The sequence below is a fragment of the Podarcis muralis genome, chromosome 1 (assembly GCF_964188315.1).
Source record: "Podarcis muralis chromosome 1, rPodMur119.hap1.1, whole genome shotgun sequence".
Classification (NCBI taxonomy): domain Eukaryota; kingdom Metazoa; phylum Chordata; class Lepidosauria; order Squamata; family Lacertidae; genus Podarcis; species Podarcis muralis.
Window position 1 is genome coordinate 123,859,407 of NC_135655.1, and position 18,472 is coordinate 123,877,878.

At 43.2% G+C, this 18,472-nt stretch overlaps 1 protein-coding gene across 6 annotated transcripts in view; it reads left to right on the top strand.

The window, feature by feature from the left end:
- TRAK2 (trafficking kinesin protein 2) overlaps positions 1-13,496 on the top strand; it is a 41,420-nt gene extending 27,924 nt beyond the window's left edge. For all 6 annotated transcript variants that reach the window (XM_028750984.2, XM_028751009.2, XM_028751017.2 and 3 more), the window contains 6 exons: positions 1,876-1,952; positions 3,554-3,757; positions 5,637-5,941; positions 7,920-8,195; positions 8,435-8,534; positions 9,172-13,496. In XM_028750984.2, coding sequence (XP_028606817.2) covers positions 1,876-1,952; positions 3,554-3,757; positions 5,637-5,941; positions 7,920-8,195; positions 8,435-8,534; positions 9,172-9,838 — 1,629 coding nt within the window. In that variant the 3' untranslated portion in view covers positions 9,839-13,496. The remainder of the gene's footprint in view (positions 1-1,875; positions 1,953-3,553; positions 3,758-5,636; positions 5,942-7,919; positions 8,196-8,434; positions 8,535-9,171) is intronic.
- Positions 13,497-18,472: the final 4,976 nt, after the last annotated feature.

Sequence of the window (18,472 nt, forward strand, 5' to 3'; positions counted from 1 at the left end):
CTTGCATTCATGCTTAAGGCATGTGTGGCCCATAGGTCACTGTCGTTCTGGTATCATGGTTCACTCTTTCCCAGGGACGCGGACTTATAAAAAATATTGGGGGGGCCCGGGAAAGCTCATGAATAATAAATAAGCTCATGAATATGCAAATAAAGTGGCGCCGCCTCCTCGTGAGCGAATAGGGGAGAGCGTGCTGCGCCTATTAATCAGCTCCAAAGGAAATTGGGTGGAGCTTTTGCTCGGGAGGGAGGGCAGGAGGCATGCAGCCCGCCCCTCCCTGTGCATTTTGGGCTGGGGGAGGGGCGGCGATGGCGCTCTGCTGGAGGGGCGCCGGAGATTATTGGGGGGGCGGAGCCCCCCCAAACGAATTTTTGAGGGGGCTCGGGCCCCCTCAAGCCCCATGGAGTCGGCGCCTATGCTCTTTCCATAAAACATTTAGCAGAAGGACTCCAAGAAAGGTTGCTTCTTCAGTCCCAGCAGTGCAGTCTAGAATCTGGGACTTTTGTTCCGGGCTTTGCATCCTCATTACAGCATTATTACTCTCCCCTCACCCATCATGCAGACTTTTCAGCCAATCACTTAGTGACCTCTGTGCCTGTTTTTTTCGCCTTCTCCTGTTCCATCGTCAGAGGGAGGAAGCAGGAATAGATACCCCCGACTGATCTTTAGTCATCTGTTTGTCAAGGATGACTGTGGGGAAAGCAGCTGCTTCATTTTTCCTCCTTATCTCTTTTCGTCAAGGAAAAAAAAACTACACAGCATGGTCATCTGAGATTGTGTTGTATTTAGCCTTTAGTGGTAACTGGTCACAGTTGTGCACACAAAATAAAGAAGGGGTTACTAGAATAGCATGTGGCTAGAAAGAATGTGCAAACTTTGAAAGGATGCTTAATAAAACTTTTGGATAATTATTTATTCAGGCTTTATTCCATGTACATATTGTGATTATTTCCCACTTGTCTGCCTAGTAAGGTCTCAGTGTTATGCCTTGCTGACTACTGTAGAGTCAGAACGTAACATTTTAAAAGCATTTGCTTTGAACAAGGATCCTATGAAATACTTCTTCCTATGCAGAAACAGCTAATTTGCTGTTAGGAATGACTTAATTCCTTCGTTAACGTTGGGAAATTTCTCATTGCAACTGAATTACGGAAATTCAGCAATAAACATATACATTTCTGACCTGGCACAATAGTTAACTTCAGCATCCAGATTTTACAGAACCACAATGGTGTTACAGTTCTGAACCATTTAAAATATAACTTGATTCTTGATCCACAACTTGTTAGTTTAGTTTCCTTTGGCTTCCCTGGTTCTGTTAGCAACCTCAGTCTTGTTCATAGTGAATTCTCACTGAAGCCAGCCATAAGTATGGTGGGGGTTTTTTCTGGAGGGAGGAGGAGGGAATGTTGAAATGAGAACATATTGATCCATTACTTAGAATAAAGGGATATTTATTGTGTCCTATCTGGGTATAGGGAACATGCCCTAGAAAGTAACGTTGCTGAAGCTTCTCAATTACTCTGCAGAGAAAGTTGTTTTTTCTACCTTAATATCTCCCTTTCTAAATAACCAATAGGAACATCTCTTTTAGTAAAACAGTCTCTAATGACCGAGTGGTAGAGGGGTATTAAAAACAAGAATGACTCACCTAGCCCTTAGAGATGAGATGGATGACTCCAGAAAAGGATCCAGACTTGATACTTAGCTCCAAGAAGGCAGTAAATACGTGCACGCACACACACAAAAACGTAGTATAGAAAGCCACTTTAAATTAATCCCTTCGTTTTCTTAATGTGGTCAGCCTGAGCAAAGAAAACGTGTGTTTTCAATTCTTACTTGGGCATTAAACACCAATATCTGCTTGACTTTAAGGAGTCTTTGGCAGCAGAGATTGAGGGAACGATGCGAAGAGAGCTGAGTCTGGATGAGGAATCCCTCTCTAAGCAAAAGTAAGTGCAGCTCTTGTTTTTTCTACCCTTAATGCATTTTGACATGTCACAGTCGGTTCTGGAGGCTCCATTTTCTTTGTCTTTAAATATTGAAGAGTTTGAGAAACCAGCATTCCTCCATATGCATTGCATGGTCATACGACATCAGCAGCTGTGACGAAATTATTGTTATGCACATTCGAGTACAACCTTTTAAAGTTGTTTCAGAATTCATATCATAATTTCTTCTTGAAATTCCTTCTTGACCAGTATTTTAGGGCTTTAACATCATATCCTAGTTTATTTTTAATTCATATTAAACTCTAAAAGATTCCATAAAACATAGAGGTGAAAGAAGTTGTCATTTATTTCTAGTAACTTTAAGGCCTGCACCAAAAAAAAAGCAAAGAATTCACCGCCGGAGCTTTAATCCACCTGAAATCTTTTAAAAGTACATTTCACTGCTAGCTGAGGAAGTTATGGATCCCATATCCCCCTTCCCAGCTATTCCCATCTCTGTATAAGAATATCTAAGGCCTCTTTTTATGTGATGGTGGTGGTCACTTAACCGTAGGTGGTCCTGCACTGCTTATGTAACCCTAGTAATGCAAGGTTATTCGGCACGCAGCAACTACCTCGTCTGCAATGTAACACAAGAATCGGGTGTGAGTGCAGTCCAAAATGCAGCAAAAGTCGGAGTGGTGATGTGGGGGAACACATAATAATAATAATAATAATAATAATAATAATAATAATAATAATAAATTTATACCCCGTCCATCTGGCTGGGCCACTCCAGGTGGCTTCCAACAAAACACTAAAATACAATAACCTATTAAAACACTAAAATACAATAGCCTATTTATTCTCACAAAAGAATATCTACAGAAAAATATATTTAAATTTAGGAACGCAACAGGCAAGTCTTTTCCTCCATAATATCCTACAATTTGCAGCCGACTAGAACTCAGGGTTGTTGGCGCTTCTTGAGTGCTCCATGGATAGCCTTGTATTTCTGTTGCAACTCTTCAAGTTTTGAAGACAGTGTGGCTTTGGCACTGCCGCTCCAAAAGCTTTTCCCCTGCTGCTTCTGTTTCACAGTGTTCACGATGCACTCTGAAGTTTCTTTACCTTATTGTAAGCCTTGCATTATTTTTCAAAGGCACAGTGGTAAATATTTTAATTAATAAGGATAAGGAATACCAACTGCACAGGTGTGGAAGGAGGAAGAAGTGGAAATGGTGCCAATCGCAGCAAAGGACACTTGATGGGGTACAGAAAGCGGATGGTAACACCATCTGCAAAGAACTTGGGGAAAGGGGGCTAGCTGGCAAATGTGAGGACACACGAACCCCTGGGATGGCAAAAGCGGTAACTGAGAAATGAGGCTACTGGCCTGTGCAGGTGAAAAGATTGTGTACTATGGGGCGCAGTCCCTTTGGAGTTTGCACTTGTTTGGGGGCTTTTTCACAAAATGACTGCTCTGGAAGTTAAGCTTTATATTATTTAGAATTCTAGCAAATCATATTTAGCCACACATGGAACGATTTCCCTTCCTGCTTGGTCAGAATTTCAATGCTTTTCTGTGTCCGTTATCGGTCGGTCTTTCTTTTTTCTTTCAGGGTTCAACAGAAGCGCATATTTGATACTGTCAGAGTTGCCAACGTTGCCCGTGGTCGTTCCGCTTTGTGTCCTGCCCCGCTACCCATTCCAGGGTCAAATCGTTCAAGTGTTGTCATGACAGCAAAGCCTTTCCATTCTGACTTGAGGCAGGTGGAAGGAAAGACGACTCCGTCTCAGAAGACCAGCTCAGAGAACCTTTCCAAGTAAGAAGTCATATCCACCAGCACTGATTTCACTTCCCTGGGTGCAATTACTTATGTAGCCAAATCAGTACAATCCATGCGCAAGAAGGATGTTAGCAGCCTGCTTGGGGGGGAATCCTGAGGTTTGCAGAGGTCTTTTTTAAAAAAAAATGCTAAACAAAACCAAACAAACCCCAAAAGGGTGGGAAGCCACAACTCAACTCAGCCCAATGAGAATTGAACTTGCTTAGTGTAGATAGAATGAACTTGTTGGGGAGAGAGTTACTATTATCATGTTGTTGTTGTTTAGTCATGTCTGACTCTTTGTGACCCCATGGACCAGAGCACGCCAGGCACTCCTGTCTTCCACAGCCTCTCGCAGTTTGGTCAAACTCATGCTGGTAGCTTTGAGAACACTGTCCAACCATCTCATCCTCTGTTGTCCCCTAACCCTCCATCTTTCCCAACGTCAGGGTCTTTTCCAGGGAGTCTTCTCTTTTCATGAGGTGGCCAAAGTATTGGAGCCTCAGCTTCACGGTCTGTCCTTCCAGTGAGCACTCAGGGCTGATTTCCTTAAGAATGGAGAGGTTTGATCTTCTTGCAGTCCATCGGACTCTCAAGAGTCTTCTCCAGCACCATAATTCAAAAGCATCAATTCTTCGGCGATCAGCCTTCTTTATGGTCCAGCTCTCACTTCCATACATCACTACTGGGAAAACCATAGCTTTTACTATACGGACCTTTGTCGGCAAGGTGATGTCTCTGCTTTTTAAGATGCTGTCTAGGTTTCTATTATCATAGGTAACACTAAAATGTACGGATCTACCGCCACCCACCGGCCATTCCTGTTTTAACACAATTATTTTATTTGTGTGTACAAACTTGTAATTCCTGTGAGAACCCTAACCTGGTATGTTGTAAACAGACATTTAAAAAAACAACAACCCAAACCCTCAAAGCAGTAAATGCAAGATGAATAAAACAACTTGGTGGAACAAACCCATTAGCAATGCAGCACTGAAGGCAGTTAAAACAGGGAAGTAGTCACGGGTACAATTATTGTGTGGCAGAAGGGAGTTCATTCAGTAGGGAGTATGGTTGAGCAACAAAGAGGAAGACCATTTTGATTCTTCTGCACAGACTTCCTTGGTGGTGGGCATGCTATTCTCAAGCCTGCATCCATTATTGATGGAAAGCTCTGTTTTCTCCTGTGAAATGATGACATTCCAATGTTGCAGAGAGACTTCGCACCCATACTAGATGAAGTTTCGTGCAAATTACTACCGGTAGAGTAGCACCACTAATTCAGCCTATAGTAACATCTGGTGTTAAATGTGGTTTTCAACTGCACCCATCTACTATATATTTTGGAAAGTTTTTTCTCTGCTTGCTATGCAATTGGACGTTTTAACCAAAGTGGCTCATGAGATAAAGGAGTAGATTTTCATCTCATCTTGGGAGAAGGGAAACTGTCAAGCTCCCTTGTTATTTTTGCTGTTGGATGTCATGAATGCAACCTTGTTATAGTTACAGTTTCGTATGCTTTTATACTTGTTGTTGTTTTATTATGTTGTTATTAAGTTGTTTTGCTGTGTTTGATTTCAAAATGCATTTCTGTTTCCTTTGTTGTAAGCCACTTTGAGCGTGATTCTTTTTGTGGAAAATCAGCATACAAATAAAATGAATGATCTCTGGGCACCAGTTTCAATCTAAATAGCAGACAGAACCTTTCAAAACTGCCCTGATTTCAAAACTGCCCTGATTTTTTGGTTTCCTAGAATTCAGAGCAATGCTAGGTACAAGGCATCTATAAAGTGAAGTTGACAGACTATATATTGACCTCTCTTCTATTTGCGAAGAGATAAGTGATAATAACATTTTGTATTTTTTGTACTTTCAGCAGGGAAGCTCAAAAACTCAGCCATCCTGGCATCCCTGGACAAAATGACTTAGCCACTGCTCTACACAGACTTTCCCTCCGTCGGCAGAACTACTTGAGCGAAAAGCAGTTCTTTGAAGAGGAATGGGAGCGCCAGATGTCTTTGCTGACTGACCAGAAAGAAGAATTTAGTGGCTGTAGCACCCCAGTGGAGAGCTGCCTTTCATTGGGGAGCAGTACAGAACTGACTGATTTCTCTGGTACCTCCAGCAACAGCTTACGTTCCCTCCTCCCAGACAAACTGCAGATTGTCAAGCCCCTCGAAGGTAAGGTGAAGACAGTCTCTGCTCTCTCCCTCTCCAATGAAAACAGCTCTTCCCTATATTGTTGTTTAGTCGTTTAGTCGTGTCCGACTCTTTGTGACCCCATGGACCAGAGCACGCCAGGCACTCCTGTCTTCCACTGCCTCCCGCAGTTTGGTCAGACTCACGTTTGTAGCTTCGAGAACAATGTCCAACCATCTTGTCCTCTGTCGTCCCCTTCTCCTTGTGCCCTCCATCTTTCCCAACGTCAGGGTCTTTTCCAGGGAGTCTTCTCTTCTCATGAGGTGGCCAAAGTATTGGAGCCTCAGCTTCAAGATCTGTCCTTCCAGTGAGCACTCAGGGCTGATTTCCTTAAGAATGGATACGTTTGATCTTCTTGCAGTCCATGGGACTCTCAAGAGTCTCCTCCAGCACCATAATTCAAAAGCATCAATTCTTCGGCGATCAGCCTTCTTTATGGTCCAGCTCTCACTTCCATACATCACTACTGGGGAAACAATAGCTTTAACTATACGGACCTTTGTTGGCAAGGTGATGTCTCTGCTTTTTAAGATGCTGTCTAGGTTTGCCATCACCTTTCTCCCAAGGAGCAGGCGTCTTTTAAAATCTCTCACTGCCTCCATTTCTTCCCCTTCTCTTTGCCAGGAGGTGATGGGCCCAGTGGCCATGATCTTCGTTTTTTTGATGTTGAGCTTCAGACCTATATAGAGACGTGTGTAATAAAGACAATAGAAATAGACCTGGGTTCAAATCTTAGATTTCCAGTCACTGACATGGCCTGAGCCAGGTTGTCTTCTCCCAGAAAACTCTTCTGTTATCAGGCTGGGTTGCTGGTTAAACATGCTTGACATCGGAAGGCTCCACAGGAGCAGCTTGCTCCCCCTTTAGACTGCTGTTCATCCGAAGTGCATGCTGGAGACAGAAATAACTTTTGCGTTAAAACATCATTTGGCACAACTTACTTTTCATTGGCCTACCTGCAGCTGCTGATCTTTTCTGCATTGCTCTCCCCCCCACCCCCACCCTATTTTATGGAAAACTGGGCACAGCCCTTAGGCTTACTTCCCTATCAGTAAAACAGAAGTAACAAGTTCTTACCTCATAGTGTTTGTGGGAACGAACAGCTAAAGAAATTTAATCATTTATGCTTGCTGAAATTTAACTGATTACCCAAAGTAGTTCTAACTATATTTATGCCATCGTCTCTCTCTTACATTTCTGTGTCAGGGGCAAATGTATCCTCTGTTTTAAAGTCAAATGTGAGTTAAACTTAATGCTATATTCTTTTTTCTGTGGATATTGTATTGTATAATATTTTTTAAAAAATTCTTACTACTTCACCAAACTTTTATGAGGCATTACAAATATAGGCCATCATAAATCACCCATATACCCTGTTTCCCCCAAAGTAAGACATCCCCTGAAAATAAGACCTACTTCCAGTTTTGCCTCTCGCTGTAATATAAGGCCTCCCCCGAATATAAGGCCTCCCCGATAATAAGGCCACCCCGGAATATAAGGCCCCCAAAGCCTTATACCTTAATGCATTGTACCGTATACAGGTAATAAATTTCCTTTTCTTCTTCTTCTTCTTCTTCTTTTTTGTTCAACAGTAAATGTGTACCATATTCTTCTTCATGGAAAAATAAGACATTCCCCTGAAAATAAGACCTAGCGCATCTTTGGGAGCAAAAATTAATATAAGACACTGTCTTATTTTTGGGGAAACAGGGTATAAATTTTTAAAATATATTCAAATAATTATTACAAAATTTTAAATAAATGAGTAAAACGTAAGGAAAAGCCTGTTAGGATATTTGTCATCACCTTTTAAAATCCTCCCAATCTGAATTTCCTTTACATCCAGTGAATTTCTCTTTCTCAATGAAGTTTTTTAAAAAATAAGATTCTATAGCTGGCTGCCTGGGATTATGCTAAGGAAGAACTCTGCCCATTTTGACATTTGTTTGTGCTCTCTTAGGTTCTCAGACCCTGTTCCATTGGCAACAGTTGGCTCAGCCTCACCTCGGCACAATTCTCGACCCACGCCCCGGCGTTGTGACAAAAGGTTTCACACCACTGTCTGAAGCTGACGGCTACCACCTCTCTGATTTTGAAGAAGACGAGGAAGAGAGGGATGAAGGCATAACCTTCCAAGTGCAGCAGTCCCCTCTTGAGGAAAAGAAACTCACAGTGCCAAAGTCATTGGCAGGAATCTTTCTTCCACCTACTAATTTAGCAACGGTTTCCCTAGCTGGTAAGGGCTGTAACAATTGTGGTTGTTGTTGCTTAGATTTATATCTAAACATCATAAAATCTCGGGGCAGTTCGCAGATCAGTACTTGGCTGATCTGATCTCTTACTGTGACAGCTCTCCCTTAGAAGAATAGTTTCCCCCCCTTTACTAAGTCAGGTTTTTATTTTTATTCCTTTTTTTGTCCTGCTAGTCTGTTCTCCATCTCCTTTTCATCTGATGTGTTTTTATTTATATTTTAGCTTCAAATCCAGGAAAATGTCTCTCATCTACAAACTCTACATTTACTTTTACCACCTGTAGGATCCTCCATCCATCCGATATCACTCAGGTCACCCCCAGGTAAGAAGTTTGGTGGTCACCTCAGAATTCTGCTTGCCATCAAATGAGAGCCAGTGTGGTGTAGTGTTTAAGAGCGGTAGACTCGTAATCTGGTGAACTGGGTTCGCGTCTCCACTCCTCCACATGCAGCTGCTGGGTGACCTTGGGCTAGTCACACTTCTTTGAAGTCTCTCAGCCCCTCTCACCTCACAGAGTGTTTGTTGTGGGGGAGGAAGGGAAAGGAGAATGTTAGCCGCTTTGAGACTGCTTGTTGTTGTTTAGTTGTGTCCGACTTTTCGTGACCCCATGGACCAGAGCACGCCAGACACTTAGGGTAGTGATAAAGCGGGATATCAAATCGAAACTCTTCTTCTATATCCAAGTGAGCCATAATTTTGTATTTAGCTGCACAGAACGGTTATGCATTTAGCTAATTGCAGTTACCTTTTCATGTTTTAAAACTTTTGAAAAGGGATAGGAACAGGGAAGGAAAAAGGAGAGATGATTTGTGGGATGTTGCTGGTAAAGAAAAGGTGTGACGAGGACTTTGGAGCCTTGTTACAGCACATAGAAGTCCTGCCCTTCATTTCTGAAAGCTTTCTGCTTTTGTTTTGCCCTTGGTATAGCGAATGTAATTTTCTCTTGCTTTGTTTTCTAGTGCTTCATATGCCCCTTTGTGCTCTGGAAGTGGCAGCAGTTCAAGCAGTACAGTCACAAGCTCCCCATCCGCGTCCTACAGGCTTAGTATTGGAGAATTCCTGACAAGCACAAGAGACTCGACCATCACTTTCAGTACAAGCTTAGCTAAGCTTCTGCAAGAGCAAGGCATCTCAGCCAAGGTCTACAACAGTCCAGTCTTGGAGAAAGCGCCGCCGTTTCAGTCTCTCAAGATACTTGCCGTTCCCTCAACGCCGCCCAATTCTCCTCTGCATTCCCCTTGTCCTTCCCCTTTGCCGTTTGAGTCCCGAGTAAACGCGTCCGAAAACTTTTTGGCCTCTCGGCCCGCCGAAACGTTATTGCAGGAGATGTACGGACAGAAAACCTCTAATCCTCCCGATGCAGGACAGCTGAAGATGAACCTGGTGGAGAGACTGAAGAAGCTGGGCATTGTCCGAGCTGTCAAACAGCCGGAGGCAGGGGACAGTGGGAAGGTTCAGGGGGCCAAGAGTGGTCTCCACCGGCCTGACTCTGCTGCATATGTAAGTGCAGGCAGCAATCTGATGGGTGGGCTGAGAAGGAACCACAGCCTTCCCGTCTTGATCGGGGCACTTGGAGGTCCAGTGAGCACATCCTCCGCAAAAATGGGAATTCTAGAGGAGAACTGAGCAGTTCACCACGGTTGACCTTTAGCAGAGGAAATAATACAAAATGCATGGACCTGGGGATGTAGGTTAAGAGGAGGTTTAAAAAGAGGTTGTTGTAGGAGGCTGGTATATGGCTAAAGTAGGGGAGGGAGGACTTTGCATGGAGTATGGAAAAGAAGTCATACATTTTAAGCGAGAGGAGGAAAAGGAAGGAAACCAAAGTTCAGTTTTGAGAGCACTGAAATTTCTCATCGTCCCTCATGATCAATAGGAGGGCAGCACAAACAAATTCATTGCATTTTCAAGCTTTGTATGGAACAGTAAATATCTACGCAAGTCCTGTATCTTCTGTGTATTTTGTCAGGTGCTGCCTGAGAGATGCTGGCACTGAAATGTAATTTTAAGGAAAGGGGCAGAAGGGGCAGTGTCACAGCCACTCTCCCAGTACTGCTGTCGCTGCTGCTGTCCTGGACAGGGCAGGGCAGGGAGGTCAATGCTGCACAGGGACACTGGTGAGAATGCTGGATTGGGTCCGCCAGTGCACCTGCACAGCCCTGACCTCAATGGTGCCCTGCTCTATCCAGGTACGTGGCAGCAGTGCCAGAGTCTGGAGGGCAATACCGCTGTACCATACCAGCTTCCCCTGCAGAGGAGCAAAATATCTGTTAAATACTGGTCTGAAATGTTTTTAGGAGAGAGCATAGCTTCATTTGTGAATTTAAAATACAAATACCAATGGAATGAATATGGGCTCTCCTAAAAATGAAGCTTCACAAGCTTAGCAGAGAAAATACTTGTGATAGGTAATTCATATTTAGCAAGGCATAATTATGACAACATGTCCTGTTGCACAAGTTAAAAAAAGAAAACCCCTCTCAGGCAAATATTTACAAGGAAGTAAAATCGAGGTCCTTTATTTTAGGGTACATTATTTACTTAGATCGGGAGCATATATTTAGCAGAAACAGAGCAATGTGTTTGACGTTCTCCATCTATGTTTGGGACATGTTGAATACTGGAATGGTCTTTTCCATAGATGTATGACACAACCTCAGTCTGAAATGTCCGTGGCTCCAAGCCACAGTCTGGGAAGATCACTTTTATAGCTAAATCAGTTTTCTTCTGATTCTTGGTAGACTTCGCCTGCACGGCTTTCATAGAGGAGAAAATCAAATGCACAAAGCAACCTGCATAACTTTCCGTGTTAACGTGGAACCAAGATAGCAGTGGTTTCTTTTCATGCTGCAGTAGAAAAAAGCCTTGGCATTGCTAAAAGGAGAGGAAGAGAAACCTTTTCTCATTGATAAGATAATGTTCTGAATGAATTATTGTGTGATGGAAAGTTTTCTTTTTTTGTTTTGCCAGAATGAGCAGATAGAAATTTGGTCTCTCTCGGGATAGTTTGGATGTGAGGCAGAGGCAGGAGAAGGGAAGAGGAAGCACGCCTAACTTGGGTACCTCACCGTTTTCACACTTTTTGTGTGACGGCTGAAGTGGAAACTTGAGATGCAGAACCTCTATGCACATCTAAAAGGTGTGAGGATATTCCAAATCGTGATACGCTTGCAGTGAGCTCCATGGTAAAATAGAGCACAAACAGTGGCTGGGTGACCTGAAAAGACCTCCAGTTACTTCAAGTTATAACCACCAATTCTAAACAAATTAACTGCAAACCAAGCCATCAGGTCTTTTATATCCTTGTGTGATTTGCAACATGATTTTTCTCCTCTTAACCAATCCCTTAGGTGGGGATTTCTGGTGGTTTCTGTAAAGCAAAAGTTTCCACAAACATTTACACCCAAGTGCTTTTGTCAACTGATCTCCCTCAGTATCACCTATGAGCATATATAATAGCTCCATGGGTTGTGGAAACTAAATGAAATCCTGTAAATAGTAAATGTTTATTTATAAATTACTATTAACTGTATACGGGTTGACTACAATTTAAATGACAAGCACGTTCTGAAAATCTGAAAGCGCTCAGAGTGCATTTCCTTCTTGGTGTATGAAACCTTGCATTCCTTGGCAAGAAAAATAAAAAGGGAATTTTGTTTAACTTCTTAAACATGGAGTCCAACACATCCTGTTGTGTTTCTGCAGCAGTAGAGAAAGATTAGGTAATGACATGGTAGCATTTCCCCAGGAAAACCAGCAATACTTGGAGGGAAACAAGCACAACCTTTCTGCTAGCAAGTTAAGGTATGTCTGATTTATGTAATCTGTAAATTCTTTCCGCGATCTTTTGATTAAAATAATAATCTAGGATGAGTGGATTTCTAATGGGCTTTCGTGTAACTGCATCTGTTTTTAAGTTATACTGTATGCACCCTGTTATCAGTGGATGAAGCAGACCATATTCATGTAAAATTTAATTTTGTATATTCAGTAAATGCATGTTCATCTGTTCAAAGAGAGCTTTTCCCCCTCCCCTTTCCAAGAAGGTTAGAAAGCAATATCAGTTCAGCAAAGTTGAAAGCCTGGTCTAGCCCCTGATAGGGACCCCTGCTTAATACGGTGGTTGTCGTCCCATCAGAGTGAAGCCAGTGGTAGCAAGGAAGAAAACTTATTTGTATCCACTGTTTTTCAAGTGCATTTTGTACAGTGTGCCTCAAGTCCATTCTCTCAGCGAAACAGTACCTTTGTGCCAAAACCCCTCTCGGGCATGAGCCTTGGAGCATAGAGTACCATAAAACCAATTCAAGAGATGGTAGTATAGATTCCAAAAATACAAGTGACCCTCTGTGACATCCCAGATTCTTACAGTATAAAGCAGCTTTTTCTGACAGCAGTGGTTCAGCCATCCATAATAGCAGGCCTGTAGGATGTCTGAAGTGGGACGTGGGTGGCGCTGTGAGTTAAACAACAGAGCCTAGGACTTGCCGATCAGAAGGTTGGCGGTTCGAATCCCCGCAATGGGGTGAGCTCCCATTGCTCAGACCCTGCTCCTGCCAACCTAGCAGTTCGAAAGAACATCATAGTGCAAGTAGATAAATAGGTACCGCTCTGGCGGGAAGGTAAATGGCGTTTCCGTGCGTTGCTCTGGTTCGCCTGAAGTGGCTTAGTCATGCTGGCCACATGACCCGGAAGCTGTACGCCGGCTCCCTTGGCCAATAAAGCGAGATGAGTGCTGCAACCCCAGAGTCGGCCACGACTGGACCTGATGGTCAGGGGTCCCTTTACATTAACCCTTTAGGATGTCTGAAAGGAAATAATTATCATGCGAACAAGGAGACAATGCAGCTATCCATCTTTTTACTAACGTATATACTTGAAAATGGGTACTATACTTGGGGGTGCCAACTGAGCACAAAAGACACACGTAATATAAATCAATATTGAAGATTTTCATTACGTACTATGAACTCAACGCACATTTGATAAATAAACAATATGTTTCAGTCTCTGTGCTTCTTGAACCAGAAAGCTGATTTTTTAAAAACAACCAAATGCATATCCTAATGGTTATACAGATTAGTTGTTTCTTTTACAGCCAAAAAGGTAAAATGTATCTCAGCTGAAGGGGAAAAACTTATATAAGCCGTACAGAAAAGAGTGAAGCTTTGACTCAGCAGGTTTTGCAACTTTTCTTATAATCAGTGGCAGATTGTTTTTGCACATGACTTTATTTTGAAGTGGAAACCAAGTGTTACAAATAAATGCATAAAAACCCTTTTGCACAGTTTTGGTTGTACAGTGATTTCTTCCAAACATTGCTAATGTGTCATTTCATGTTGTTGTCCTCCTAGCTTCTGCATTGCCATAAAGCAAGATTGATTGACTAAATGGTGCCAACTTAATTGTCCTTGGCCAATTGAAAATAAAATAATAAAGACTATCAAGATGCGAACACAACATATTTCATAGAACTTGACAAAGTAGCTCAGTTAATATTATTGGAATAGTTACTTGCTTTTATTCACTGCCCTGAAAGAAAGGAAAATCTGAGTTCTGCATACCACATGTACAGCTCATTGTCATTTGCTTCTACCAATAACGTAGTGAAACCTGTTCTAAGCTTTCAGGGATGAGCCTGAGTGCTATTGGTACAGTAAAATGCAAATTCTAATGTAGTAATTGCATATGCAGATGTGCTCTTGGTGAAGCCAAGGGCCCGGTCTTATTCAACATCTTTATCAACGACTTGGATGATGGACCCAGTCTTATTCAACATCTTTGGGCCCGGTCTTATTCAACATCTTTATCAACGACTTGGATGATGGACTCAAGGGCATCCTGATCAAATTTGCAGATGACACCAAACTGGGAGGGGTGGCTAACACCCCAGAGGATAGGATCACACTTCAAAACGACCTTGACAGATTAGAGAACTGGGCCAAAACAAACAAGATGAATTTTAACAGGGAGAAATGTAAAGTATTGCACTTGGGCAAAAAAAATGAGAGGCACAAATACAAGATGGGTGACACCTGGCTTGAGAGCAGTACATGTGAAAAGGATCTAGGAGTCTTGGTTGACCACAAACTTGACATGAGCCAACAGTGTGACGCGGCAGCTAAAAAAGCCAATGCAATTCTGGGCTGCATCAATAGGAGTATAGCATCTAGATCAAGGGAAGTAATAGTGCCACTGTATTCTGCTCTGGTCAGACCTCACCTGGAGTACTGTGTCCAGTTCTGGGCACCACAGTTCAAGAAGGACACTGACAAACTGGAACGTGTCCAGAGGAGGGCAACCAAAATGGTCAAAGGTCTGGAAACGATGCCTTATGAGGAACGGCTAAGGGAGCTGGGCATGTTTAGCCTGGAGAAGAGGAGGTTAAGGGGTGATATGATAGCCATGTTCAAATATATAAAAGGATGTCACATAGAGGAGGGAGAAAGGTTGTTTTCTGCTGCTCCAGAGAAGCGGACACGGAGCAATGGATCCAAACTACAAGAAAGAAGATTCCACCTAAACATTAGGAAGAACTTCCTGACAGTAAGAGCTGTTCGACAGTGGAATTTGCTGCCAAGGAGTGTGGTGGAGTCTCCGTCTTTGGAGGTCTTTAAGCAGAGGCTTGACAACCATATGTCAGGAGTGCTCTGATGGTGTTTCCTGCTTGGCAGGGGGTTGGACTCGATGGCCCTTGTGGTCTCTTCCAACTCTATGATTCTATGATTCTATAAGCAAGAGGTGTATGAAGCTTGGACATGGTATTGTGTGTGAATGAATGTACAAGCGAGTTGCGATGTGTGTAATAAATTGGGGAGGAAGGGTGGGATATAAATTTAATAAATAAAATAGTGAATCACCTAAACATTGGCCAAGGAAGGACATGTTCCTTTAGTTATCGCAAAGGCTCGACTACTGAGTGATCTTTATGCTCAATTTTAATGTACTGTTCCCATGCTTTTACCTTCTAATGGTTTTGTAATTCAGAATCCGAGAGTAAGCTGAATGCCTCTTTGTTTTTGGAACAGATAGGTTTAAGCGCAATCTATATTCCCAACTATAAGGGACGCGGGTGGCGCTGTGGGTTAAACCACAGAGTCTAGGACTTGCTGATCAGAAGGTCGCCAGTTTGAATCCCCGCGACGGGGTGAGCTCCCGTTGCTCGATCCCTGCTCCTGCCAACCTAGCAGTTCGAAAGCACGTCAAAATGCAAGTAGATAAATAGGTACCGCTCCGGCGGGAAGGTAAATGGCGTTTCCGTGCACTGCTCTGGTTCGCCAGAAGCGGCTTAGTCATGCTGGCCACATGACCCGGAAGCTGTACGCCAGCTCCCTCGGCCAATAAAGCGAGATGAGTGCCGCAACCCCAGAGTCGGTCACAACTAGACCTAATAGTCAGGGGTCCCTTTACCTTTATCTTTATATTCCCAACTATATTGCGGGGCCAAGCTTGTCTGCGTACTGTGCCTTTAAGAGAGGAATGGAAGGAAACACGAGAGTAAGCTTGTTGCCGTGGTGAGAAAGAAAACTTAAATCACCCAGAGAGAAAAGAAGAGGAAGTAAGAAGTTCAAGCAGTAAGACATACTGGCTGCCTTAATCCCCCAGCTTCGGGTTTAAATTCACAGAATGGAGACTGCAAAGTAGTGAGATGTTATAGCTGTGGTTTCTCTTGATTGCTTTTAAGTTGTCCCCTTTTAATAGAGCTGGCCCAGGACATTTGGACAAATGATCTCCCCCATGACAGCAAGTGTCCCCACAATCCTGAAACTCTTGCTCTGACAAAGTGCACTGACTATTCAAATCATTTGTCTTATGTTCCCACATCTTTAACATGACAATAATTGGGATCCTTTCAGCACCAAATAATTATATTTTAGAGAACAATGTGTACAGTTATTTACCATAGTTATAAAATTACATATAAACCTAAAATAGAAAATTGATTTTTTTCCCTTTCCCAAGCTTCTTTAGGTATGCGTGCATGTTAAGTATTTCAAAGACTTCAGTGTGTTTGGATATTCTGCTATTTATTTTTTAAATCTGTTTTGTTTGAAATTGCATAATATATTTTACTGTGGTGGTTCCATTATGGCAGAGTTTTCCAAACTATGTTGTGACACATTAGTGTGTTGGCTGCAGTGTTTAGGTGTGTCTCAAATCTTCCATTCTTGGGCAAGGTGATTGAGCGGGTGGTTGCTGAATGTGGACCATTTGGATCCCTTCCAATCGGATTCAGGTCTCATCATGGGACTGAAACTGCCTTGGTTGCACTGGTCGATGATCTCCGGCGGGCTAGGGACAAAGGTGAAAGTTCTGCTAGATCTCTCTGCGGCCTTTGATACCATCGACCACGACATCCTTCTGGACCGTCTAGTGGGGCTGGGAGCTGGGGGCACTGTTATACAGTGGTTCCGCTCCTCCTTCCTGGGCCGTGCCCAGAAAGTGGTGTTGGGGGTTGAGTGTTCAGACCCCTGGGCTCTCACTTGTGGGGTGTCTCAGGGTTCTGTCCTCTTCCCCCATGCTTTTTAACATCTACATGAAGCCGCTGGGAGAGATCATCCTGGGGTTTGGACTGGGTGTTCATCAGTATGAGGATGATACCCAGCTCTAACAATCTTTTAAATTGGAACCAGTGAATGTCCTGTGTGAGTGTCTGGAAGCGGTTGGAGGATGGATGGCGGCTAACAGATTGAGGTTGAATCCTGACAAGACAGAAGTAATGTTTTTGGGGGACGGGGTGGGCGGGTGTGGGGGACTCCCTGGTCCTGAATGGGGTAACTGTGCCCCTGAAGGATCAGGTGTGCAGCCTGGGAGTCATTTTGGACTTGCAGCTGTCCATGGAGGCGCAGGTCAATTCTGTGTCCAGGGCAGCTGTCTATCAGCTCCATATGGTACGGAGGCTGAGACCCTACTTGCCCGCGGACTGTCTGGCTAGAGTGGTGCATGTTCTGGTTATCTCCCGCTTGGACTAATTCAATACACTCTACGTGGGGCTACCTTTAAAGGTGACCCAGAAACTACATGTGGCAGCTAGACTGGTAACTGGGAGTGGCCGCCAAGACCACATAACACCAGTCTTGAAAGACCTACATTGGCTCCCCATACGTTTCCGAGCACAATTCAGTGTTGGTGCTGACCTTTAAAGCCCTAAACGGTCTCAGCCCAGTATACCTGCAGGAGCGTCTCCACCCCAATCATTCAGCCCAGACGCTGAGGTCCAGCTCCGAAGGCCTTCTGGCGATTCCCTCGCAAGAAGCCAAGTTGCAGGGATCCAGGCAGAGGGCCTCCCTGTGGCACCCTCCCTGTGGAACGCCCTCCCATCAGATGTCAAGCAAATAAGCAACTATCTGACTTTTAGAAGACATCTGAAGGCAGCCCTGTTTAGGGAAGTTTTTAATGTCTGACGTTTTATTGTATTTTTAATATTTTGTTGGAAGCTGCCCAGAGTGGCTGGAGAAACCCTCTGTGCCTTACTTGAGAGAGGATGCTGCTCTATCTGAAGGGTCCCAAATCCTGGCAAAAAGGTTAAAAAATGTGTTAGTAGATATTATTCATACGGACCAGGCAGGATTCCTGCCAGGTCGGCAGATGAGGGATAATACAAGACATATTATTGATATGTTAGAATTTTTGTCTGTTAGGATTGATAAGCAAGTCACAATGATGTTTATTGACGCCGAAAAGGCGTTTGATAATGTGATATGGAACTTTATGTTGAGAAATCTAGAATATATGGATGTAGGTAACAACTTCTTCAACGGGGTAAGGGCAATATATACTGAACAAAAGGCCAAACTGATTGTAAATGGTACGGTTACGGAAGAGATAAAAATAAGGAAGGGCACAAGACAGGGCTGTCCGCTCTCCCCGTTACTATTTATAACAGTGTTAGAAGTACTCTTAAACTCGATAAGACAAAATGGAAATATAAAAGGAGTAACGTTAGGAAAGAATGTGTATAAAACTAAGGCCTTTGCCGATGATTTGATAGTGATGACAGAAGACCCTATAACCTCAGTAGAAGAAATCTTGAAGGAAATAGAATCATTCGGAGAAGTGGCTGGGTTTAAACTAAATAAGAAAAAAACAAAAATGATATATAAAAACGTAGATTCAAGGACAATAGAGGCAATCCAACAGCAATCACAGATAGAGACGGTCAAAAAGGTCAAGTACCTCGGCATCTGGCTAACACCTAAAAATATAGACCTATATAAAAATAACTACGAGCCGATGTGGAGGGAAGTAAAGAGAGACTTAGAA